This window comes from Tinamus guttatus, unplaced genomic scaffold, assembly GCF_059628265.1.
Source record: "Tinamus guttatus ecotype Peru unplaced genomic scaffold, ASM5962826v1 Tinamus_guttatus_pri_ptg000134l, whole genome shotgun sequence".
NCBI lineage: Eukaryota > Metazoa > Chordata > Aves > Tinamiformes > Tinamidae > Tinamus > Tinamus guttatus.
Genome location: NW_028288668.1, coordinates 731,483 through 757,133, shown reverse-complemented (window position 1 = coordinate 757,133; position 25,651 = coordinate 731,483). Strand labels below are relative to the sequence as shown.

The window sequence follows — 25,651 nt, the reverse complement described above, 5'->3', positions numbered from 1 at the left end:
ATTCGAATGCATCTCCTCCAGTGCCAGTAGCACTTCCTTAGTCTGCTTTTCGGAATCCAAAGTTAGTTCTAGTGCACAGTGTAATACCTGACAGACAAATTTTCAGTATTACCGCTGACTGCGGAACCCTTCTCCTTGGGGACCAGAAAGAAAAGCTTTTTTTAAAGCCCTGCTCTGAGGCCAGGTTGCTGCACATACCTTGCAACAAACAAGGATGTGGCTGTTGTCTCATTACTCTCGAGTCAAGGGAACCTCACGTATATCCCATAGGTTACTCAAATAATGGAGGCATCTGTAACACCAGACCTCACAGCATCCCCTGCACTCAAGATCACAACTCAGCCGGCAGCACAAGAGCTAGGAGGGATTTTGCTTCTGAGTGCTGCGACAGCCCTGAGCACCAACTCTGCTGCCAACAGCTTCACTGAATAAGGAGGCTGAAACAGAAAAAGCAAAACTTACATTTTACAAGAGGGCAAGTAACGCACTGCTTCTGAAAGCAGGCTATAAAAATCATGTCAGACTAAGCTTTCAGAAAAAGTCATCAACTACAACTTCCTCCCTGGCCCCCAAGGAAGACAAATTTGCATGTGGGGAAGATTTGAACCATAAGTTTCACGAAAATGCACTTTCTACACAACGTGTCTGAGTTAAGAAGTTCACAATTATAAATGCAACAAGTGTGGACCAGCACTTCACTTTTCAAATGTGACTTACCATTAGATATTGGTAAGAGAAAGAAATCACTGTGAAGACAAGGTAGGGGAGAAAAAAAACAAAAAAAGGCTCCGTAGTTACTGGAGTTGAAATGCACAGTGTCCATGGGAGCTATACCATTTACTGGAGTCCAAGTAGTATGGTATTAAAGTCACCAATACCTTTTATAAAAGGGATATAGAAGCAATATAAAACCAAACGAGAAAACTTCTCCCGTTCTACCGCAATATCCAAGCCAAGTGACAAGTGACCGTATCAGACTTCACATCCCCATCTGCATGTCAGCGAAGTTGTAGAAATTGTCTACATCTTGAGACGCGGATGCCTTGCTCTCTGATACAAAGACCTGTTTCATTAAACAAGGAAATGGTTATGCATTGCTAATAAACGAGTTCCAGCAGTCTTTGTTCAGAGCCAGTAGTGACTCTTTTTACTCCATGTGTTCCCCAAGAGGCACAACTCTTCCTTTCTGTCATGTTTTAGACCAGCTTGGGAACTCTGAGCACTGCTGCTCCCCGTGTTACAGTAATTTGTCCTAGCAAACAGAGTGGCTGCAGTAACCTTGCCTTCCACTGACAAGGATTCAAAGTTTTAGGCTGGACTATTTAGAGGTCACAGCTTCAGCTACTGCCCAGTTCGATACATTTTGCTTGGTAAAGTCAAACTCTTTCCAGAGGAAAAAAAAAAAAAAAAGAAAAAAACAAACAAACAAAAAACCACCATACATACTTACCACTTTAAGCTACCAAGAAGCTTTCTTTTAACAGAAATGCAAACCCTGTGAGAAAGATTCACTTCCGCTACACTCCCCGGAGTTTACTGTTGCTCATTGTTTAGATGCCATTTTTCTTCTTCTAAAATAATATTGATTGCATTTGTGTTTTGCAGAATTGATCTGATGTCTGTCAAAGTCCCAAGCGCTGGAAAAACACCCTGGAAGCTTTCAGCACATTGGCTAGAGAAGCTCCATGTGCTGCCCAAACAGCTCAAAGCAGCAGCCAGCACTTAGGGTGTCCCCTGCACTGCGCTACCAGCAACCTCAACGGGCCAGCACTGGCCTCGATCAGAGCTTAGCTTTGAGAAGATCTTAACTTCCCCCAAGATGCAGAACTCACTTTCTTCACACAGTGTTTGCACTGGAGACTGAGCTATTCCAAAGCGCCCTGGAGCTGCTGAATGAGCTAGCCCAGGTCACCAAGCCCATGCAATTACTGCTCTTCTGCCTTAGCTCAGAATACCCGAGATGCAAATTGGGACAGTTGCTTTGACTGCTCACTTAAGCTATGTTTTATGATGAACATCCTGCCATCCAGCTTTTTTTTTTTTTTTTTTTTTTTTTTTTTTTTTATAATAAAAAGATATTAGCCCAAAACAAACAGTTTCCTGGACTAGTGTTTGGGGTCTCTGTAGACTTCAGGCAGACCTGAGAATATCTACTAAGTATTTTGGCGGTTGCTTGATGTCACACTGGTTTGTGCCATAGTCATAACAAACACACACAAGAGAACTGAGAAGAAAAGGCACCTCGAGGGGTAGCGAGAGCAGAGCTCTCTAGTCTGCAGATGGAGGCAGTCCACTCAAGTGTGAAGCCTACAAATCACACCATTTCTGCCACACAGCTTCAAAGGCTGCTCCTCTATTAATTGCTGAAGAAATTTTTCCACCTCTGCTACAGTATAAGCTTGTTTTAACCACTGCATGTTAACTGATCAAGTTAACCACTTTTAACAGTGGCTTCAAAGGCACAAGTCACTACATTACCAGCTCAAAATCAGATTATTATCTCACTAAATTTTACAGGATAGGGGTCTTGCAAAGAGCTTTAGCTGCATCTTGATCAGGAACACTCACGATTCTTCCCAACCACTGCGACAACTCTCCAACTGGATAAGGGCAGACAATAACGAGGTGAAAAAGTTATTTTACAGAGCACTTCTGAAATTTCTAATAGTAACTCCAAAGTTTCTTGCTCCCTAAATACTTCTACAGTATTCAGTGTTATGACAACACATTCCACTCCTTTCAGCAAAAGTATAAAATGCTGCTTGTTCTAATAATTAACAGCAGTTCAGCACTTGAATAGAGAAATTTAGATCTGGGAGAATAACGAGTGAATTGGTAAGCTCACTTAAAAAAAAATCCCTAGCCTCACTAAAGAGTATTGCAGGCTCCTGCTTAAAGAGGCCATTTTTATAATAAAGACTTGCAGTGATGACTTTTGGGTCATAAAGAATCAATATCACCACAAGAGTCTCCAGGTTGTAGCTCCTGAGTATTCTCCAGATCCAGAGATCCAAATTAAGGCCTGTTACACAACAGCCCTTTGCTGATTGAATATCAAATAAGAAAAAAGAAACAACTGTCAGCTGCATTTGAGACAACTTCTTACAAGAGAACTGTTTTTCAGAAAATGGATGAACTCACTCCCTTCTTTTGAGGGGAACAGAAAGATAACGAGTAGCTCTTCGCTGTATATCACAAATACATGTTAGTCTGTTTGAACAGCTCTCAAGGCCAGGGGTTTAACCACTCTCGTGTATCAGGAATGCTGCTACTTTGGAGAGGTAGTAAAAGGAAGCTACAGTAAAACAAGCTTACAGATGAGAAAAGCAATACACCTCGGAAGGAATCCTTCCAATGCCCTCCATAGCAAACGTAAATCCAATCATACTTTTGTCAGGCTCTAATAGAGTAGAACACTAGAAAAGGGACTTCAGTATAAGGCTCTCAGCAGAATTTGTCCTACTATATTAGACAACCTGCTTTTCCCTATCATAAAGGGTAGCAATTTTCAGTGGAAATTTTTATTTTTCAATAGTTATGGGGATTCGGTGTTCTTTCAACTTTCCAGGGAAATTCTTTGATCTCCTACAAGTAAACCTGAGTTTTAAGAAAAAAAAAAAAGTTATTCACATTTTGCTATTCAGAAATTTAAGAGCATTCAGCACATCCAAACTACATCTTGAACATGAAGTATTCTATGTGTTCTTTAACATTTTCTGCCAATGTAACAATACAGAAACTTACCTTGGTTCCACTGAAAACACTATTTACAGTGCTTTGACATTCTTCCACAGCACCATCTCCATTGAATTCCAGAGCAACTACAGGGCCTAGAAGACAGTTTCATTTAGAATCAATATTACTTTTAAGCGTGATTTTTAAATGTTGGATTTCTCTCATCCCTTAGGCAATTAGGAATTTTGCAGGATGGATTTCATCTTTTTTGCCTGAGCAGTCATAATGCAGGATAAAGAATTAAAAACACTTAGCTACTGTACTTCAAAGCAGTGGTTATCTCAAAAGAAAATATTTGCAATTCCATTCTCTCTCTTTTTTTTTTTTTTTTTTTTTTGCAGAGGCCCTGGCACATTTCCAGTTTTACCTCCCGAAAGGCAGCAATGGCACAAAAGTGCAAAGGAGCGGAGGGCAACATGGAAGCAAGTCAGAATAAACTGTGCAGCTGGAGAGCCATCTCCCAGACCTCTGGAGCAGGCCTGAGGCACAGAGGCAGCTTTGCCTCAGCCCCAGGATTGCAGCAGCCTGGCTTCTCGACCGTCTGCACCCGTTGTTTCCAGATCCCCTTTCTCTGGTTTCACTCTGAACACGCTATTTCCGCCTACATGAGTGTGAAATAGCCTTCAACCCAGCCCCTCATACCATGCTCATAAGGACAGTAACTTCTGGCCTATTCTCACAATGACTATCAAACCTTTTTATGTTGTTAGAAAAAAAAAAAAAAAAGGCATGTGGCTGCTAAGTTGGGGAGCACGTACTAAGTTTTAGCATCTAACAGATGGCAAGATGTCAGTGCTTCTACAGGAACAGACAAAAACTGATTGCACTCAAATCAAAGAAAAAGCTTTTGAAGTATTTTGACAGGACAGCAATTATAAACAAGAACTTAACATTTGCCTGCATTATTCACATCTTTATTCCTGTATACTTACTCAGGCAAGTATACACGAATATTGAATATCGACGTAGTTCACCAGCAATGGTGAAAAAATGAAGAAACTTCAGCTCTAGAGCCATGAGCTCCTTTTGACCATCCAGAGAGATGTCCAAGTGCCAGAGCTCCCACTGCAGCCAGCAGAGGTGGGGGCAGGGCCACAAGGCACCCACAGGGTAGCTCTTTGCTGAAGCCACTTCAGTCAAATCCTGGCCAAAGCTTCCGAGATCCACCTCAGCTGGCTTTACACTATGTTCCCAGAACATGCACTTCTCCCTCACTCTCCTTTCACCTGAAGGACTTCCTCAATACAGACACTTAGCTGCCAACGGAGAAAGGAAAGAATTGAATACATCAACTTGCCTTTTTCAAGCAGTGGGATGAATTCCGAGGCACACTGCTGGAACACTCTCTGAGCATCCTCTGCTTTCATTAAGACTTCTTTGGTCTGTACCAACTGAAAGCCTTTGCCAGTCATCTGTTAAAAAAGAATTAATGTTAAAAATGTTGCTATGGTGCATAGTTTGATTATCCAGTTTATGTTGTAATATACCCATTTTGACCATACACAGAGCTATGAGACCACCTTTTATTGTATTTATTTTAAATCATCTGCCTTTATGCACTTCTGTTTATTTTCATTCCATTCATCCAGATCTTCTCCTCTGCACTATTGTACTTAGACTAGTAAATGTGAATATTTCTCTCTTTTATATGATAGCCCAGGGTTGCATTTTAATTCACAATCCTTCGCAAGCTGAAGTTAGTGGGAGTTAAAAGCGTCCAGCATCTGGAGTCAAGCAGTTAGTTCTCATTAGTCTGCAATAGTCCAGTCAAGCATTAGCTCAGGCTCACCCATCCATGGCTGGTGTTTTCTATTTTGAAATATATATACATATTTTAAACACAGAGCTTTTATTTGAAATCTAGGAGGAAACCAAAAAGCACACGGAAAAGGAAGAGCTACATCTGTACTGTAGGAAAAGTTTCCCTAGCACTTTACTAGCTAGTTATTTAGAGTCTTCATAATCCATATTCATTAAAGAGCAATGAACACACGGGACTGTGTCCCATATCCTCTTTACTGTAACTATTCCTTCCTAAAAAACAAACAAAAGACACCACACAGGTGAAAGGAGATACTAAAAAGTATGAGTAAGGAAGATATCTGTATCTCAGCTCCATCAGAAAAACTAGAGGGAAACAACTAGAGCTTTTTTTTTTTTTTTTTTTCCTCCTCTGCTAGAAGTTGTTAAAAGTCCAAGGGAAGGAGCTCTGCCAGCTGCTCCATTTAGCACAACACTGGGGCCAGCAGCTGCTGCAGATACCTCTGTCAGAAGCTGCAGCAGATACCTCTGTCAGAAGCTGCAGCTCTTAATTACTGGTCTTCCCTCATCTCTCCATGGGGTTGAGAGCAGCCGCTGCTGGATTCTAGCCTCACTAAAGCCCAAATGCAGCCAAACAGGGGAGCTCCACCAGCTATCTGAAGTAATCAAAGACAGCTGACCAACTGTGCCAAATACTCAAAATGTTGCCTCTACCAGAAGAGAATTCCAACATTGGGTGGCAAGGGGGTCAAAATTTTGCATATCATTCTTGAAAGCCTCCCAGCCTCTGCTAACATTAGTAAAACTTTCAGGCCACACTGCCTTGCTAGCTGCCACTTCAGAGTCAATAAACTAATGGGTAAAATAGCTATACCCCTTTTACAGGGATTGCTGATGACTTATTTTATATTTGTCCAAGTTCATGGATCAAAATATGCTTCCCGCAGTATAACTCTGGTGTGCTGTGCTGGAAAAATATACTGTAAATATGTGCCAATCACAAACTGTCAGCTTTAAAACTACTCTTTTAAGCAAATGAGCTCCACTCTCTTACCTTGTATTAAAGCTTAAAAAAAAAAAAAAAAAAGTAGTTGATTAGAGTAGCTAGATGTGTAGAAGCTCAGCATTTTCACTACAATAAGCCCCAAGTTTATCCAGAAGAAAGTTCAATTAGAAATTCAAGAAACTGATCGCAGGGAAAGGTCACTTACCTCATCAATTAACTTCCTGGCATTTGCAGTCGTGTAGTCACCAGCAAAAAACACTGCCAAACACGACTCATCGCTGCTCCTCTGCCTCCGCCCTCGCGTAACCGGTATGATGCTCTTTGCGGCATCCGTAGAAACTCTTACGGCTTTCAGCTCCTCCGTGCTCGGCAGCGGAACATAGTCCTGAACCAGCGCGTTCTCGGGCAAAAGCCCCCAGTTATTTTCCCCCGCCAGCGGCGTGAAGTCGTGGATGTTGCTCCACGTGTTATTGAAGATGCTCAGTCCAGCATCCTTGAACTGCAGCGCGAGCTCAGGGTAGTAGTACTGGAAGCAGCCGAACTTCATGCCCGCCGAGGACTCGATGATGGGCTGCGTGGCGCAGCACAGGAACACGTCCAGGCGCCGGCAGTCCCGGCTGCGAAACTGCTGGCAGGCCACGACGCACTTACAGTCCTTGCAGTCACGGAAGAAAACGCTGCCTTTGATCGGGCCTAGAAAGATCTGGCAGCTCGTGCAGTCGTCAATGGTGATCGTAGCAGAATGGTCAAATATGTAGATGCTGCAGTTCTCGCAGTCCTGAATGACAAACTGCTGCCCTGCCACCTTCCCAGGCAGGCGGCCCACGGTTTCACCTTTAAGTCCGGAGAAGGTGTAGTCTTTTGGGTCAATCTAAAGGAGGATGAGGGGAAAAAAAACAGAAGAGTGAAAGCGTTCTTTACATATGGAGAATATTATAAATGTTGATCTGTTTACATTAATTGCATTATACGTTACAGAATTGTACAGGAGAGCCTGCCCAGAAAACTCCTCATAGAATAACCAGAGCAATGAAACACAGAGAAACTTTTAGCTAAGCTACTGGAACGCGCAGTACCGAGACACAACAGAGCTAGAGCTAAACCTCTCAGATACACTAGGAAAAACACAACTCAGCTTCTCCTCTAATAAGGAAAGAGGGGAAGAAGAGTTGGCCCGCATGGTACCATGTCGTGCTGAGGACATTGGCGAGAGCGGATTCCGCTCTGCCCCCTTGTGAACGCCTGCTAAAATGGCACTTGTGTCTGCGCCAGCACCAGCCTCCTGGAGACACCGACGTGGCCCAGGACAAGATCCCTCCAGACACTGAGCAGGAGGCCGAGCCGCACAGAGCCCCAAACCTGCCGCACTGTGAAAGGCTCCTCCTGGCCGGCACTCCAAGCACTCAGAGGAAACCGGAGAGCAGAAACACGTGTAAGCCAGGCCTGGCTAGCACCAGCCTGCCCTGGCTAGCACCAGCCTGCCCTAGAGCCGCTCGCCCCGAGCGGCCTCTGTCCAGACACACCTGCAAGTCCCAGAGCTCACCGATAAACTTGGTGGGTATCCAGAAAGCTCGGCTGCTCAATGTAGGCACTGAAAAGTGGTTTATAGCAAGTAAGAAACAGCCATGTAAGAACATTGACCAGCAACAAGTACAGGCGCTTCCCCTTGAAAAATAAAAAATAAAAAAGGGGGGTTTCTGACAGATTATGTCTTGTTTACAAGCTTTATACACAATATATTTGACATCCCAAGGCAGAAGAATCCATCTGCAGCTGATGAGCCTTGCCACCAGAAAGGCAAGGTGAGACCATGAAGATTGCTCCCCAGCAGTCCCCTCCTCAGGCACGTTCACTGGCACCAGCGCACATCAAGGAACGGGAGGTGGAAGAGTCGTACCTAAGATGGGAGACTCCAGTGATATTTATTACAGCACTGAGACTCAGCTGCACTGCACATTGAAGATCTTAAAGGGTTTGAATCCTAATCAAGTGTCATGGGTGTTATTCGATCCACTGGAGACCTTTGGGATATTCAGAAAAATGTAAAAATTGAAATTAAATTTGTACACCTTTTCCCTGCACATTTTTCTGCACATAAGCTTTATAAGCTTGGGAGAAAGACTTACTGCCTCAGAAACACAATACAGAAAATCAGTTATTTCTCTTAGAAAGGAGACACTGAAATTTGCTGGAGCTCCAGGTGTATCCGAACCTGAAAGATGGCGCACATGCCTCTAAACCTGCCCGTTCCAAAGCATGTGAAGCTTCACCCCACTTAGCAAGATGCATGAAAAGTCGCTTCACCTCCCAGTGAGGAGGAGGTGGCCTGGGTGAGAAATGCTGCCTCGCCAGCTAGCCCGCAGGGTGCAGCAGGATTTCAGATTGACAATAATCTGTACTGATTAAAAGTGACTCTTTAAAAAAACAAACAAACAAACAAACAAACCACACACTTATTTTCAGAGTTTATTTATTCAAGAGTGCAATTTTATTTCCCCTACATGAATTAAGAGGTCTGACCTGATGCAACTCTTCCTTCCGAATTTGTTCGCAGGGAGTTGGCCAATTTCCCTCAGTTTAGTTTCCGGCAGGTTTCCTTTGCAGCCTTCCTTTCCAAGGCTTCGGTCACTGCGCAACAGGGCCGTGCAGGCTGGAGGCACCGAGTGCCCTGCACCCCAGCGTGCTCTGCTGAGTTGTCCCGCCTGACAACAGGACTTCACCTAGGGCTTTAACTGGTCTGAACAGTTCCCCTAAATAAAAGGAACATCTTGGAGGAAGGAGCATCCAGGCACAGCGACAGCCTGAGTTTGGAGCATACATTCAGCTGCTATTAACAGGTTTCGTGTTGAGTTTTGTGCTTAACAGCTCAGGTCTACAACTATCAACAATCAGTTAATATTAAAACCACTGTATCTGCCTTCACTCTCTTGACAGTACTGTTTGCTTAAGCCCTGCCTTGGCAATGTAGAAAAAACAAACAAAGAAAAAGCTAGGAAAAACAAGTAACAGAAAGATGATAACATCTGTAGCCTCACAGAAAGCATAACCACAGCTATTTAGATCACCTTCTCCCCCATATGGTGTGGCTTTTGCTGTAAAATCTTGGGCATCGGGCAGGTCAGCAACGCAAGGAAAGAAATATCAAACAATAAAATGGATAATTCATCCATTTCTTATCATTCACATTCTGATACAACTTGTGAAAACTCTGAGCTCCAATGCGCCCAATCCACCAGACAGAAGCTTTACCTCCACCGGCCTCTTAAGCATTCTTTAAGCTTTTGTTTCCCCCGCCCCAGTCTGGTATAAATCCAAATGATGACACTATCTATAGAAGCTCTACTGCTTGCAGACAGGTTTAGAGCTTTGCATTACTAGATACAAGAACAGTTCAAGAGCTGGAGCAGTCAGACTGAGATACTATGTACGGCTTCTGGAATTCCTCCACAGCGTAACTTCAGTTTAACCGGGTCTGCCGACTCACAGGTAACTCCCACCCGCACAACATTCTTCTCCCTTATCAGAGGTCCCTAGGTCTTATCTTTGGTTACTTAGAATGCTGCTGCCAGGTCTGTCATAGCACTGGACTGGACACAGCATAGGGCTGGAGAACAACTGTAAGAGCAGGGACACAAAGGCCAACACGAGCGTGTCGGGCTTGGCTGGAGCTCTACCAAATTCTGCTGCAGCAAGTTTGAGGTGTACGAGGCAGCTTCCTTCTGACCAATGCTTGGCTCGCAGTAAGGTCAGCGGACAGACACGAAGGCTGCAGAGGAATTTTGTCTCTTCAGCCGCTGCCACCCAAGCTCACTGCCATCTAGGCTAGGCAGCGTCCATGCGGGATACAGCTTACAGGTCACTAGGCTGAATTTTCAGCAGCAGCAGCCGCCAGAAACATCAAAGATCCCAAAATCTTCCTGAGTGCTTTCTGGTATGTGTTCATGTCCTAACAAGACTTTCCCACCTAGTCCATCAGGAAAGGAGCCTTAGTCAGCAATGACATGTCACCACAAACATGACGACAGGCGGCAGCTTCCTACTGGATCATGGTTCTCTCCAACATGCTTGGGTCTCTAGCGTGCTAAGGAATGCTAATTTTTAAAACATCTTCCTAAACCACTAACCACTATTAAATATTTTCCAAGTCATTCTCTATTTCTCTAAATCACACCAGATTTATATCTTCAACTGTATGTTGGTCTCCAACTGAACTGACAAGAGGTGGCTGCTTAACACAGTGACATTAAAAGCTGCAGATAGGGCGGGTACATAACCTTAAGAGGCTTTTTTGGTCATTAAGGCATTTGCCAAGAAAGGAAGTAAGCAAGAAAAGTGTGTTTCCAGGCCTAGGCACTTCTACATATTCATACCCGTGGGATTGGTGCCCTTCAGCACTGAGTTGCAACACCTTCTGGAGAACTTCTATTAAAATTGCTTACCTCTAGCAGATCTCCAGATTCTTAACTAGCAGTAAAAGGAGGAAAGAGGAGCAATACGTGCAAGTCTCAGACATTAGCACACAGCTTTTTTTCTTGCAGCATCTCTGCTTATATTGACTCGAAACCGCATTTGATTCTGCTTTTCATGGTCTTCCCTGCCTTAAGAGTACTAACAGCTGTATAAATCAACTGTGCTCATACTCTTCTGAGCAATGAACCATTGCCAAACACTGCAAACAGGGGAAAAGAAGGAAGAAAAGAAGTTAACTGAAAACAGTGTTTTCAGTTCACTCTACACTGCTTCACAAAATGATACATTTTATTTGGAGAAATACTGCATATGGAATCATAAGGGAGAGGCATCAGCTTTGAGGACAAAATAATTCACAATTTTCTATATTCATCTATAAATAGTAAGTAAATTAGATCTAGACAGTTCATGGTGTCCATGCTCCCTCAGACCATTCCAGCAGAGCCCTCAAGTGTAAGGTAACAACAAAAAGATCATGTACGTGTACAAGGTAAAACCCTATGTCTTCTGTTTGAATACAGCCACCACAGATGGACACCCTGTCCTACAACACATGGTTATCATTGTAAATACGACCTTATTATGCCTCCTGCCAACTAAGGCAGCTCTGTTACAAGTTAATAGACTTGCTACAGAGTCTTAACTCAATTTTTCCTTTTAGAAGGAATGCCTCGGAAGGAAAGTCCCTTTAAGCCTTAAGGAGTATTAAAGTTATAATAATTTATGTAACCCTGCTTCTCTGAGCACGTGAGCAGCAAAAGAGAGGGTGCAGATTTCATCTTCACTTGCAGAGAACACATGTTTTTTTTTTTTTAATCAACCACCACAAGATGCAAAAACACAGTTCCTGTCTGTATGTCTAGTTACTGATACAGCTATCTCTCTGGCCCTGAACCCAAGCAGTGTTAGTCACTCAGGCGGCAGTTAGGCAAAAAGAAAGAGGGAAATGGATCAGAGAGAATCCCAGACGGAGGCTGAGGAGCACCGGGCACCGCCACGCTGCTCCCTCGCTCGGGACAGCCCAACAGCCCCAAAACATGACCAGTTTCCAGGACGCAGCGCAGTGCCAACGCAGTGACAACAGTCTCTCCAACACACCGCGCTCTGCTTGCTCTCTGCGCTAGGAATCCCAAGGAAGCGAGAAACGGGATACTCCTCCTTTTCCTTCCCAGGTTCAAGCGGATTAGCTGAGGCTTTGACTCCTCTGCTCCCCACAAGCAATCGTCACACAGTTCTCTTAAACCAAAGGTCAGAAGAGATTACAGAGATCCCAGCAGACCTATGATGCAGTCTGGATTTCCTCACTTTTAAATGAACTTAAAAGCACTTTTGTCCTCATTTAAATGACTTCATGTATAGAACAGAAAAGATCTGCTCATAAAAGGTCTCTTCATATACTTCCCTTAATTTCATGACAATTAGCAGCATGTTATAATATTCCTTTTTTTTTTTTTTTTTTTTTTTTTTTTTTTTTTTTAAAATAATGCTGCCCATTTCCAGGCTTTATACAAGAGTCACAAAGACATAAGGATTTTGCACATAACTTCTTTGGCAGGTCTACACTAATAGAGAGCCACACTATGAACAAAAATAATCCTTTGCCACCAGAACATGATCAGTATAGTCCATACTAACGGTGCTGTACTTACGAGAGTCATAATACCCCCATCGTTTTCCTCCAAACCAAGATATATCAGAATCAATAGAGTTATTGGCGGAACTGCTCAATTCTGAGCTTCTTCCAGCAGAGTTGTCAGCTAAGAGTCACCTCTTTAAAGCCCTAATAGATAAGCACACACACACACGTATATGCCTATGCTGCTTTACCTACAATAAGAGCACCAGCATGGCATTAGTTTTGAGAAAGATAACTGGAATAATGTGTAAGCAGCAAGACCTGCCAACTCGTAAGAACACAAAAAAGCACTGCTAAAGAGGACAGCCTGATGCTGGAAACCTAAGCTTTGAGCTCCCATCCAGAGACTGCATTGACACATTACTAAAAGCTGCACGAAACGGACATCAGCAGACTGCTAGCAAGGCCTAACGAGCTGAGGTTTTCAGAGCTCGTAATACGGACCCGACCCGCTTGATGAACAAAATGGAGTCTCGATTCCACAAGTTTTCCAACTCACTGGAATCTACTTTGTGCACAAACACAAATTTTCAAACAAATGGTATCTCTGATGCATCAGAAATCAGGGGGAAAACAAAGGGAGAATGAGATAACACCTGTAGCTACTCCCCATATAACACCCAAAGCTACTCCATTAAAAACAGACATAGCATCACTTCATACAAACTACGATTGACAAATGCAGTGTACTAAGTGCTTGGCATTCCTTGCACTATAACTGAATGTCTCAGCACCACTTTCCAGGTTTATTGTATTAGGAACATGCTCAAAAGCCCACTGAAAGATAAGGCTGCAAGGAACAACTCAAATTGGCTTAAACTTGTAAAATACAAATTATTTTAACTTGTTATTTTAACTTGTTAGTTATTTTAACAGTAAGCAGCTAATTTGGTGTCCTCTGCAGTTCAGTACAGCTCAAGCTCTCCAATTCTTCTCCTTTCTACGTGTCTTTTAAAATATATATATATATATGCATAGAAAGAGGAAGTGCTTGTATACTTAATGCACAACATGCTCTTTCCTCCCTGCAGAAACAGGCTGTTTGCATTGCAATAACCTAGTCAGCGAGCGTGAACCTACTTAGGGCGAGTTAACAGCCGCCTTGTCCTCCGAATCAAACCCTCCGACGTCCCAGCCTTCTTCCCGTCGCAGCTGTAGAAGTTGACACCACACAAGCAGAAAGAGGCAGGAGTCTCGCACTGGCAAGCGTTCCACACGCCTTCTTTCTTATTTCCTTAAAAGACGGCCTAAAGGGCTCGGGCAGGGGGAAGGAGGGGGTCTGTTAAACCGCCCAAGCAAGGGCTCCCGCCTGCCCCCGCGCCCGAGCGGGGCACGCTAGCCAGCTAGTAGGATTATGATGCCAGGGCACTAAGGAGGAGAATTCAGCACTAAGCACTTGCTTTCCTCGGGAGGGATTTGTCTTCACCCATCCCCTCGCACGGCGGCGGGATGGCTCCAACAAGCACCTCACAACGTAACGCAGAAGCACGGACGTTTGCGCCATCTCCGGGGGCAGCTCGGCGCTACCCCTGAGGCGGGAGCAGCCCGGAGGGCTCGCACCGGGGCTCCCCGCCGGGGTGGAACCGGCGCCTCCGAGCGAGGCGGCAGCTCCCGGCCCGGGAGGCGAATCCCGCGGGACACGGCCCGCCGGGAGCCGCCTGCACGGCCCGCGCCTTCTCGCCCACACCCCGCGCCCCGGCAGCCGCTCGGACACGGTTGGATACGTTTCCCCTCCCGCCCGGCCGCCGGGGCCGCTCCCGCGGGCGCCGGGCGGTACCTTGGCTCGCTGCTCCCAGCTGTAGCGCGGCGCCTTCTCCTCGCCGCCCTCCGGGCTCGCCGCCTGCCCGCCCTGCGCCGGCTTCCTGCGCCGCGAGAAGAGGCAGCCCATGGCGGTGCCGGTGCCGGTGCCGCTGCCGGGGAGCGCGGGAGCGCGCGCAGCCGCCGCCGCGTCACCCGCTTCCGGCCGCGCCGCCGCCCCGCACGGCGCGCGCGCGCCCGCACCCCCCGCGCCGTTCCCGTGGCGACGGCGACACCGCTCCTGCCCCGCCCCCTGGGAACCAACTGTCACCCGGCGGCAGCCAATGAGCGCCGGGGGGGAGTCTGGCCCCGCCCCCTGCCTTAAAGGGGCCGCGGTGGTGGTGGGGGGCGGGGAGTTGGGGTGTAGGGGTGGGGGGAGGGGGTGTTGGTGTGGGTGTTATTGGGGGTGTTTATGGGGGGGGTAGAGGGGAGGTGGTTGTGTGTGTGGAGGGGTGTGGGGAGGGTGTGTGGATACGTGGCGGGGTGAGGGTGGCTGTGCGTGTGGGTGTGCAGGTGTATGGGTGTGCGCACACACGTGTGTGTGTGTGTGTGTGTGTGTGTGTGTCAGTGGAAGGGGTGTCCGTGTGTGTCCACGCGTGTCCATGGGAGGGTGTCTGTCCCCGCAGACACATGGCCGTGCCAGCAGACAGAGGGGCAGCGGAGCCTGCCGTGTTTTCCCTCCCCAGATAACCACGGGATGGACCTGGCCCTGTGCCCTTCAGGCAGGACATTGGCAGGTGCCCCAGCGGGGCTGCTCCAGGTGGGACGGCAGGCCGGGCCCCCTCCTCCTGCTGCATCCCGCCTTCCCCCTGCTCCAGCGGCTGCCAGGGTCCATGCGGTTTGTTACAAGTTGAAATATAGGTTAGTTGATTGATACAAATCCTAAAGTTTCACCGCTACCTCACATTTAGGGATTTTCCATACCTATCCACTGCTGTAACAGCTGACTTTACAGTATCTGTGTATAAAAAGACTGATTCTTCCACCACTGAGATGCAGCCACCTCTGAAATGGAAATACCTCGTTGCTGGTGCCAGCGATACTTCACAGCAAGACTTCAGTGGGAGAGGAGATAATTTCATATTTCGAAAGAGTAAATAAAGAGTAAGTGCAAGTTTCTGGGTTGGAATTTTTCCATGCCGTCATGACCAACATACTTAGTCTTGCAAAATCATCAGTCCTGTAAAATTTGGAATTTTTATATAGCTAGAGTTGATCAAGAGAGGCAGGCCTTGAGTTTTCTCTCTCAATCAAAACACAGCCTTTAAGCTTCAGGGTGTTTCCTCACACCAAAGCACCAGAACATATGTTCCAGGCCAAACCAGTAGGAAGCCTGTGACTTCTTAACAAATCACAAATGTCTAATGCAGCTCTTCATTTTCTCTTCATACGCCATCTAGACCCAACCCTCCTGGCTTGTGAGATTCAATACAGTCATAGCCTATAGCGTAGCCATACAGTGTTGCAATAATATCACAGTCACTAACAATCATTACTATTACACTTTTTTTAATTTCAACAAACTGCTGCAATTAGTGACTATCCCCATGGGGATGTTGTGAAACATATATGCTCTTACACAGAGTTTTGTAATTCCCAGATAGTTTCTATGTAACAGCAAAAGGAAACATTCTCCATATTCTGAAGTTTTTTGTAACGGAGATTAGGCATATCCATAACTTCTGGGGCACATGTGGCTGCAAGGAATGTTTCAGACTCCTGCTGTTCCAGGAGATGCAATGATGGCAGTTCAGAAGCAAAGAATTCCCTCTTGGGCAGACAGGCAAATAGTGCACAGGGGTGTTTTTTGTCATGGGCTGGGTTTTATCCCAGCAAATAGCTTTGTGGTGCCTGCTCACCAGCATGTGCACAGATCCCAGCTTCCTTTCCTTCCTCTCCCATGGGTCGCTGTGTGTATATCACCCTAAAGGTCCAAGGAGGGAGTTGATTCCAGCAAACATAAGGACCTGGAAAACTGCCTGAGTCTTCGACAGGTAGCACGCGGAAGTGGGAGCTTGCTGTGTGCACATCTACACTTCAGAAAACACCCAGCAGAACCAGGTTCTTTCTTTACTTTCAGGAGCTTGCCAAAACTTGTAAAGCCAAGCTCTCACAATCTTTCTATGGAACTCATATTCTCTGTGTGGCTTGCAGCTCTTGAATTCTTGTTCTCATCACAAAATCTTGAGGGAGGTCTTTTGTGAAGCTGATTTTTAATCCTGTTGGTGACAGAGAAAGCCTTGAAAATATCACCTTTATGAACTGAAAATCAAGAAGACAAAAAAAAGCATAAATATTAATACTTTCCCAAAGCTCCTGTTTTAGGAAGGGCCATTTTTATGTTTTCCATCAGGAGAGAGTGTTAGTCCTACACTGGAGAATTTGGCAGCTTATCTAGAATTGGTATAATGCTTTGAACATGATTCCTAGTTAAGATTAGATTCACTTACACTGGACATGAAATTGTGAATTACAAATGAGCCAGGTTACACCTGAAGGTGTAATTCCTCACACGGCCTCAAGAGAAGTTAGGGGAAGTGTATTTTTACTCTCCGAGGCTATGTTTTGACATGCATTTAACACAAGTGTTACCAGAAAGCATGCCCCGCCTCGGGCTGCTTATTTAAATCACCAAGCACCTGTGCGCTGGGACAGTACAAATATTTGCACAGACATGTGGCAAACTCATTTGCAGAACTGATGGTTGTGAAAAGTTCAATTAGACGTCCGTGCTTTTCAGCCTACACAGAGACTCTTTCTTTCACAGCAGCAGATAAGCAACGTGCTGAGTGTTCTCACACCACAGTCATCATGCACTCTGAGACCACACCAGCCTTTTTTGCTGTCTTGCAGATTCTCTGATGCCAGAGGCTCTCGCCAGAGTGAACACCAGCTGAAGCTGGCACAGAATTGAGACAAGGCTGAAAGAATGATATGGCTAATTTTTTGTATTTTGTGAGTAAATATCCTAGAAACCGTTTTACATCGGAATTGGACCATCTTCCTCTTTTTCTTTTTCTTTTTTTTCCCTGATAAAATATAGCTTTCCAGCATCTCCTTGCATACAGAATTTAGCCATGGTCATCAATAACTTTGCTCAAACCACAATCCTTCTAGCCCACAAGGCAGTATTATTTTTATAGTGTTTTCCTTCACTCAGAAAAAAAAAATGTCTGGTAACTTTGATATTTATCTTTAACGCTGGGATCTTTAAGGCTGGGTTATTGTAATCTTGTATGACATGACAATGTAAAGCACAAATAGCAAAACTGAATAGTTCACATTTGCTACATTTGTTTGTTTAGAAATGAGCTTTCAGAAATGACCAAATTGCCTTCCCTGTAACTGCATCATGTTCACAAACACTCTTGTCTTACTGGTGTTCTAGAGAAGAACAAAGATGAGTTGAGGTCTGTGCTGTATGACAGACACAGACAGAAAACACACTATTAAAGTCACTTTTTAAGGGCACTACAAAACTACGAGTCTTTTTAGAAGTTTTTTACTGAAGATCTAAGTCATCAAAAGCTTTTAAAAAGCCATAGGTTAAAAATCATGGGCCAAATGAATGAAGCATTTGAAAGTAGAAAACAATATATTTTGTCCTATAAAGTTGAAGTGTATATCCTAGCATCAGGAAAGCATAATGCATGATAAAAAAATCTGAATTTTGCCCCAAGCTATCTCCTGGCACAAGTTCTGTTGTTGAAAGTGTCATGATCTACTTAAGGGCTGCTAACACAGTAACTGTAGCTTTTCAAACAGAGCACAGGTAGGTTTGCAGCTGTATAGGATCTAATATACTCTTCTTTAGCACATCACAGGTTCACAGGTCTTAAACAAGAGCCTTAGAGCCTATATACTAGATCCTTTTTTTTGTGTGTGTGTGTGTGTGGTATGAATACAGCTGCCATAACTTGGGTAATATCCGACATGAACTTTGCCAGAAAAGCTTGTATTCCATCTGAACATCTAGGCAAGACTCTTCAGTTTAATGTTTTATGCAGATGTAACATAATGGCAATAAAATTTATGGTGTATATCTTCTGTGGTTTATCTTTACTATAACAGCAATTCAAGTAGCAAGCTACAGTGCTGATTCATAAGGCATGTATGCACTTGCTACAATTTACAGATTTTAGGGGGATTTAAGTAAGAGCAAGAGGTTAGGCACATAGTAAAAATTAAGATGAGCTTTAACAGTTTGCTGAATCACAGCCCAGAATCCTTTACTTTCTTCCTTGTCATAAGCTTAGCTGACTTTATGGTTGTTTCTTTACGTCTTTCCCCTTTCCGCTTTCCCCTTTCCTTTCCCCTCCCCTCCCCTCCCCTCCCCTTCCCTTCCCTTCCCTTCCCTTCCCTTCCCTTCCCTTCCCTTCCCTTCCCTCCCCTCCCCTCCCCTCCCCTCCCCTTCCCTTCCCTTCCCTTCCCTTCCCTTCCCTTCCCTTCCCTTCCCTTCCCTTCCCTTCCCTTCCCTTCCCTTCCCTTTCTCTCCAGCTGAAGGGTTTCAGGCTCTGCGCAAGGAAGGCCGTTGCTCTGAGGCCCGGCAGCCTCAGTGGCCGCACTGCTGCACAGCAGGACGGTTATCCTTGGCAGCGCCTCCCTCCCATCTCTGCACCGATGTCCATCCTTATTCACTGCCACAGTCCCACCGAGTTCCAGGATAACCATTTGTGCCCCCAGCCTCATCTTCACTCCCACATTCTCATGAAGGAAACCTTAAGGACAACTTGAGCTGGGAACTGTATGGATGATAGTGTCTCTTGATGGAGGGCAGCTCTCTCACAGCTCCTCTTAACCATCCAACCGTGCCCTAAGTTACACCCACACAGAAACAAGTAGTTTATTCATTTGGAAAACTCATCAGAGGTCACTTGTGGAGATTTTTGTTCTCCATGGCAAGCAGATCCTTCTTCCTCTCTCCTCATGAAGAGGCTCTGCCTGCCTCTGGATTTGCATCGTTTCTGCGGGAGGCTGTGGCTGAGTTGGCTAGCACCACTTCCCTGCAGCGCTGAGGATGGATGTCAGTCCTCACGGCCAGGAAAGGAGAGGCCTGCTAAGAAGGAGGCCCTGCCAGCAGGTGAGCAGGCCCTCGGCCACGCTGCCGCCACAGCTGCTCCACTGCTAAGAGCAGCCCTCTGAGGAAGAAGGTCCAAAGAGAGGAACTCACTGCTTTCTCCACCACTTCCCCTGGAGTGAGGAAACTGTACAGACCAGCAGTGTCACGAACAGTGACACCTCCCAAGGCTGAACCCGAGATTTCGGCCATGAAGACCCAGTTGTTCTTAGATAGGCCTAGAGGATCTGCAGCCTTGGCATCCCTCTCAACACCAAAACCTGGAGGAAATGAGGCAGTTCCGCACATCATTGTGTTCTGCGCTCCTGAGAATCTTCCCTTCTGCAGAAGTCAACTACACTGAATGGAAGGGGAGCTGAAATAGCGTGGGCTGCACTCCCCACGTCAGCAGCCAGTGCCAGCCCCTTGGTGGTCAACTGTAGCTAGGAGATCCCTGAACCCAGCTCTCCTGCCTTGCCATTTCTCCCACACAGGAACCACCTCCCTTCCTCACCCCTCATATATTCCATTTTTTTCAGAACTCCTCTCTCAGTTATGAACTCACAGTACCTTGTTGCTTTTGATAAAATGAGTATTTCTTGCCGTGGGTGCATTCTTCAGTGTTGGACCCACATGCAAGCACTGTCAAGAACCAGAAAAAGGTGAGGCCTCAGCATTGCCCAGGCACACAGCACACAGAAGGACAGAGAAACTCCCCTCCATACCCCTGCCTGACTTGTGAATCCATACATCACTTTGGGCCTTCTTTCACAGCAGCGTCCTAGGGCCCTAGAGTTGCATGATTCCTAACATTTGCTCCGTGGGTTTAAAAACACGTCGGTGCCCACATAACACAGCTCTGAAAGTCCTGGGAGATGCATGATACCGGGTCTGAGGCATCTAACAGGACACACAGAAGATTACACGTACATCTTGGACAAACTCATTTCCACTAAGGCAAAAGTCATGTCCAGAAGGCTGCCCCCAGCGTGCGGAGGACATTCACTGAGGGGCATTACTCTCCCTTTGTCTTGCTACCTTACACCTGATTCACAAGCTCCCCTTTTTCAGGGAAACCAGCTCTTTGATTCCAGGGAAAGCAGGGGAGAAAGAAACAGAGGAGGGGACACTGCGTAACATCCAGCAGCAGCCTTCTGGGATTTGAGCACAGGCCCACTAGAAACCAGCTCCCTGCAGATCCCCTTTGCACACGTGAGAAATTCGGCATGGCCAGCGAATTGTAGGATCCCTCAGGACCTCCCTCATGACCACAGCTGCTGCCTAGAGGCTCTCTTACTTCTGTCTTCATCATTGCCTGAAGTCATCGAGATTGGCAAAGGTGTTTTTAAGGATGCTTAGCTAGATCTCTTGTTCATCCTTCTCTCCTCCCTGTTGCCATTTCACCATTTAAGGGCCCAGTGATTTCCAGGCTTTATAGGGTGATTCAGCATGTGCTCAGCATGTGCCTGGCAGGTTCAACCATGGTATCAGTCAGGCTCCACTGTAAGATCCACCACTCTATTTATTTCTGATAGTTTTCCAAGCTCTAGCCATGTGGGACCTGCATTGCCACAAGAGTTGCCCACACATGCAATGCAAGGTTCAGGCAACACAGAAGCAGATGTCCAAGTGCTCAGCAGCTGGTGGCCATTGTTGGAGGTTGGCAGAACTCCTAGAGTGATTCTGTCTGACTGGACTACACCGCTGCTCAGTGTTTCCCAGGTGGCACCTCCCTGTGCAGCCTTTGTCGTGTCATGTGTTGGTCCGTTTTCAGCAGTTTAAGCAGTTTTCAGAATGCATCTAGTGCAGTCACTAGGTGCATCGCACTGCTTGCCATACCCAGCAGATACTTCGCTCTTTCATGGTGCTACTTGCTGTTGTAAGTACGGCCTACCTGAAACATGCAATTTGGGAGTGAGCAGTGGATTCAGGCTGGTTTGGCCTGCCTCATTCCTGCCATATGGGAACATGCTGAGCTGTCCTGTTAACTGGATTGGGTCCTGAATGGTCCTGTGGGACTGTCCTAGGAGGTCCGGGGCAGTGGGGCAGCACTTCCTCAGCAACCCCCATCCTGGGAGCCCTAGGACAGCCTGGACAGTGCCAGCAGGGCAAGGGGCGACTCTGCTCAGCCTGCTGATCTGGGTGTGCTGGAAGACACCACATGCTGCACAGATCTGTGCAGTACAGCTTGAGAGCTGCATATGAAGCCTGCTTTTGCTCCTTAGCTGATGCCGGGGCCATAGTGCAGCTTTGAAGTTGACAAAACATTGGGACATGTGAGGCATTGCAAGTTGCCCTTCCTCTGGCCACACTCTCTAGATTGACTCAAGGTAGGGGCTTCTGTGTTACAACCTCTGCTTTGGAAATGCTGACCTGCAAGGCATTTCTCAAACAAGCCGCAGAGGAGATGTGACTCTACACCATCTCCCCAGGAGCCTGTGCCCAAGCTCATGTATCTGGGGACGCAGTCCAGGGCCCTAACCCTGAGCTCGTTCCTCCCCTTGCCTCTCATTCTGCTGAGGAGCCACCACAACCATCTCCCCATGTGGCTTCAGCCCCAGCAGAGGAGCGAAGCCATTTGTTTTGGAGGGCAGTGCTTTGAGACCCAATGCCTGAATGTGTTCCCATGAGAACTGCTGCTTTCAGGAGCAGTTTTCCTAGTGCTTACCTGAGTGACCCTCATGGGAGGAGACTGCTGCTTGCATCCCTTTTTCTTAGTGCAGTGCACAGTGAATCCTGCAGGACTTGATCAACATTCAGGGCACATGGAGGAGTGGGTTCTTCCTATCACAGAAGTAAAGCATTTCTGACTCACCTGAAAACACCCTCTCATCTTGGCAGTTGCCTTTCCTGTTCCATGCCCTTCCCTCACCAGGTTTCTCTGAGTTGGGAGCTTCCCCAGGGACACTGTAGATGCTGGGGCTGCACTTTCACATCACATTAACATTGCACCCTGCAAGGTGCACTCTTTGATGCTGACAATAGATCTGAAGAGTATTTTCAGAATCAGCAGCTGGTTTACATTTTTGCTCCATGTCTCATCTGCACTCCCCCATTCTTAAAACGGAAGTCTTAGGGACAGCCCGAGCTGGGAAACCATGAGCATGATGGTGTCCTTGATGGAAAGCAACTCTCTCACTGCTCCTCTCACATATCCAGCCTACCACAAGTGCACCACATTGCACCCACAAAGAAAGGACCAAAACAACCAAGCACTCATCACATTTTAGCCCAGCAGTTTTATTATTCCATTTGGAATATGCATCACAAGTCACCTTGATCTGCTGTGGAGATTTTCATTTTCCATGGCAAGCTTATCCTTTTTTCTCCTTCCCCCTGAATGGGCTTTGCCTGCCTCTGGATGTGCCCCTTCTCTGCTGGAGGCAGTGACATCACCAACTTGTGCTGCATCCCTGCAGCAATGAGAATGGCTTTCAGGAAACCGTATTTTCTGCCAGGAAGGGAGAGTCCCATTAAGAAAGTTGCATCAGCCACCTCAGCTCAGCAGAGTTCTCCCAGCAGATAAGCAGGCCCTCCACTGTGCTGTCACTGCAGCTGCTCTACTGCTGAGGGTCTGAGGAGGAAGGTCAGAAAGAGCAGCTCACTCTTTTCTCTTCCTCTGCAGGGAAGTAATTATACAAGCCAAGCTCTGTGTCTGCCTGTTCCTGTTGTGAAGTCCAGCAGATCAGTTTACCGGGTCACTTATGGAGAGCTCAGGAGATCCTGGATGCAGGTTGTCTTGATGAAGAGCTGTAGTATGTGATTCTGGGAGGTCATTTCACTCTGGGAGAATGGGAGAGCAGCTTTACAAGGAGAAACTTCTGAAGCTGAAAAGGGGAGGTGATAGGAGAGAAAGGGAAATCACCTCCTCCTGCCTCATCTTTCTCCACTTCCTTGCAGGAATCTTCTTTGAAGCCTTTCCACTATCCTCTGTGTTTCCCTGTTTCCAGTGCTGCAATGAACAAGTTTGAGAGAGGCATCCATCTTCCTTGTTTTCCCCTCCCTCATTCCCTGTGCCCTTGCTTATGTAAGGACCGAAGGCTAGGACAGCAGAAGAAGCTGTTGGAAAAGGCCCTGGAGAGTCCCAAGGCTAGCAGCTCTGATATGCTCAGAAAGGAGTGGGACTTTCCAAGCCCACTTGTTAGGTGAGAAGATCATAGGATCTCTGAGCAAGCGCACTGGCTTAGTCTTGAGCTCTTTCATATTGCTGCATTTCGCTTAGAAAAACATTGCTATGGAGAGAAACACTTCTTTGTGGCATATCAGTGTTTGCAAAGATTTAGCTTTGTGTTTGGAATTGGGATTTTTGGCTGCGAGCAGAGGGATAAAGGGGGCCATGGTTAGCCTTGCTTGTATCAGTTTTGCACAGCTTTGTGTCAGAGGACTACAGCTACTAGAGGCACTCATTGTAAGTGTTTTCACCCACCCTCTTCATGCAAAACCCAAAGCAGCAACTCCTAGACTGGCTACAAGCTTTTCTTCTCCATCCATTGCTCATCTGTTCTCAGTGGAAGCGGCTAATATTCAAGCTCCTGCCTTGTCTTTCCCTCCACCAACGTGAGCAAGTCTTCTGCTTCTTCCGCAATTCTTTAGGTTACATTGTTATTTAGAGGTAACAATGCTATCAGTAGGGACTGATATCTATAGAAATTGTTCCCTGGAGATACCTATGGAAATGGACACTCATTGCGGCCTCTCACTATTGAGAACTGTCGATGTTGATAGTCATTGATGCACGCCAAGAGCACAAGTGGTCTGACAGAGACAGCTATAGGTGTCTGTTGAGATGGAGAGATACAATCTCTCCATCTGGAAGGTGGAGACAGATGTTGATAGATGATGGTAGATGTCGATGCCTACTGATATCAAAATCAGCCTGAAACTGAAAGAAAACAAATAAAGAGCAGGAAAGTAAAGAACTACAGGATTCTCTCTTTATTTTTCAGCTTTCTTTCTATCAGTAAAGTATGTAATACACATTCTAGATACTATTTTTATAAATACTGCTAAGTCACCTTGAAACCCTTAGGAATAAATTAGTCAAACCGTTGATAATACAAAATAGCAAGGGACTTTTTGTAGGCAGAGATGGAAAGAAAAATATCAAAGCAATTATTAGTTGGAATAATTTAAACTCTAAAATTTTATTGCATACTAGGGAGACTTGTAATAAGACTCTTATGTGTAAGTGGCACCTAAGGAACAAAAATGTTCAGAATAGAAATTACTAAACTAAATGATCTTATTTTGAGGAAATGACATGGAATTAAAGATATTTATTCCTGCAGAATCATTTACCAGAGAGATATGAGTTAGATAAATCTGGCATGCAGAATGAGCCTTCTCTCAGAAAGAGATAGAAAGACAGATTTTAGTGCTGTAACCTGATATTCAAAGGAATTCTGTGAATATATACAGATGTATATACTATATAGAGCCTAAATATATCTTGGGCAAACTGATCTTGTCTTAAAGGTCAAAAGAGAAGCACAATCATATGATAGAAGCTGGTCCAGAGGTGCTTGATGAACTATTGGCAGTGTTTTTGAGCTAGTGCAAGTGAAATCTATACTCAATCAACCTTGTGCCGTTCTGATGGATTTCTGTCCCTCTCTTTCTAGGAACGCAGAAATGATTCAAGATGCAGAAATCTCTGTGAAGTGTCTTGACAAGCAAAAAAAATGAACCAAAGTCCAGAAAGGATGGCACAACTTGGGACCTACACTTTATTCACTTTCAGACCTTCTCAGTGGGATACATATTCCCAAGAAAACAGTCTATTGTCTCTGATTTCAATCAGATGACAAAAATCTGCCTCAGCCCCACCTCTCTAAGAGAGTGCATGTTTCCCATCCGGGTGTGCAATCAGTTGGAGCATTTCTTTTGGAGACCGTAGCACTTACTTACCCTCTACAGCCGGACAAGCTGTATCTGTGGAGAGCTGTCCTTAGCCCTGGAGCAGAACTTCTAATAGTTGGGCACATAAATCTGAGTTTGTCACCCAAAGAATAATTTATAGTCAGTGAAGAACAGCTTTGGGATGGCGATTCATCTCCTTGCCGGATAAGCATTTTCAGAGGGCAGTTAATCTGACCTACCTCAGCTGTCTGTTTTTCTTGGAACTATAAAGTCAGCCCTGGGTGATGAGCTCAGATTTAGAAATCAAAATCTTAGCTGGCCAAAGCTGACT

The 25,651-nt window shown here is 45.7% G+C and overlaps 1 protein-coding gene across 1 annotated transcript; it reads right to left on the bottom strand.

The window, feature by feature from the left end:
* Positions 1 to 969: 969 nt before the first annotated feature.
* Positions 970 to 14,507, bottom strand: RP2 (RP2 activator of ARL3 GTPase). The gene is made up of 5 exons (XM_088521844.1): positions 14,386 to 14,507; positions 6,708 to 7,373; positions 5,033 to 5,147; positions 3,745 to 3,830; positions 970 to 1,063 (listed from the first exon to the last, which is right to left on the bottom strand). The coding sequence occupies exons 1-5, from the start codon at positions 14,494 to 14,496 to the stop codon at positions 980 to 982; spliced, it is 1,062 nt and encodes a 353-aa protein (XP_088377970.1). The 5' UTR covers positions 14,497 to 14,507; the 3' UTR covers positions 970 to 979.
* Positions 14,508 to 25,651: the final 11,144 nt, after the last annotated feature.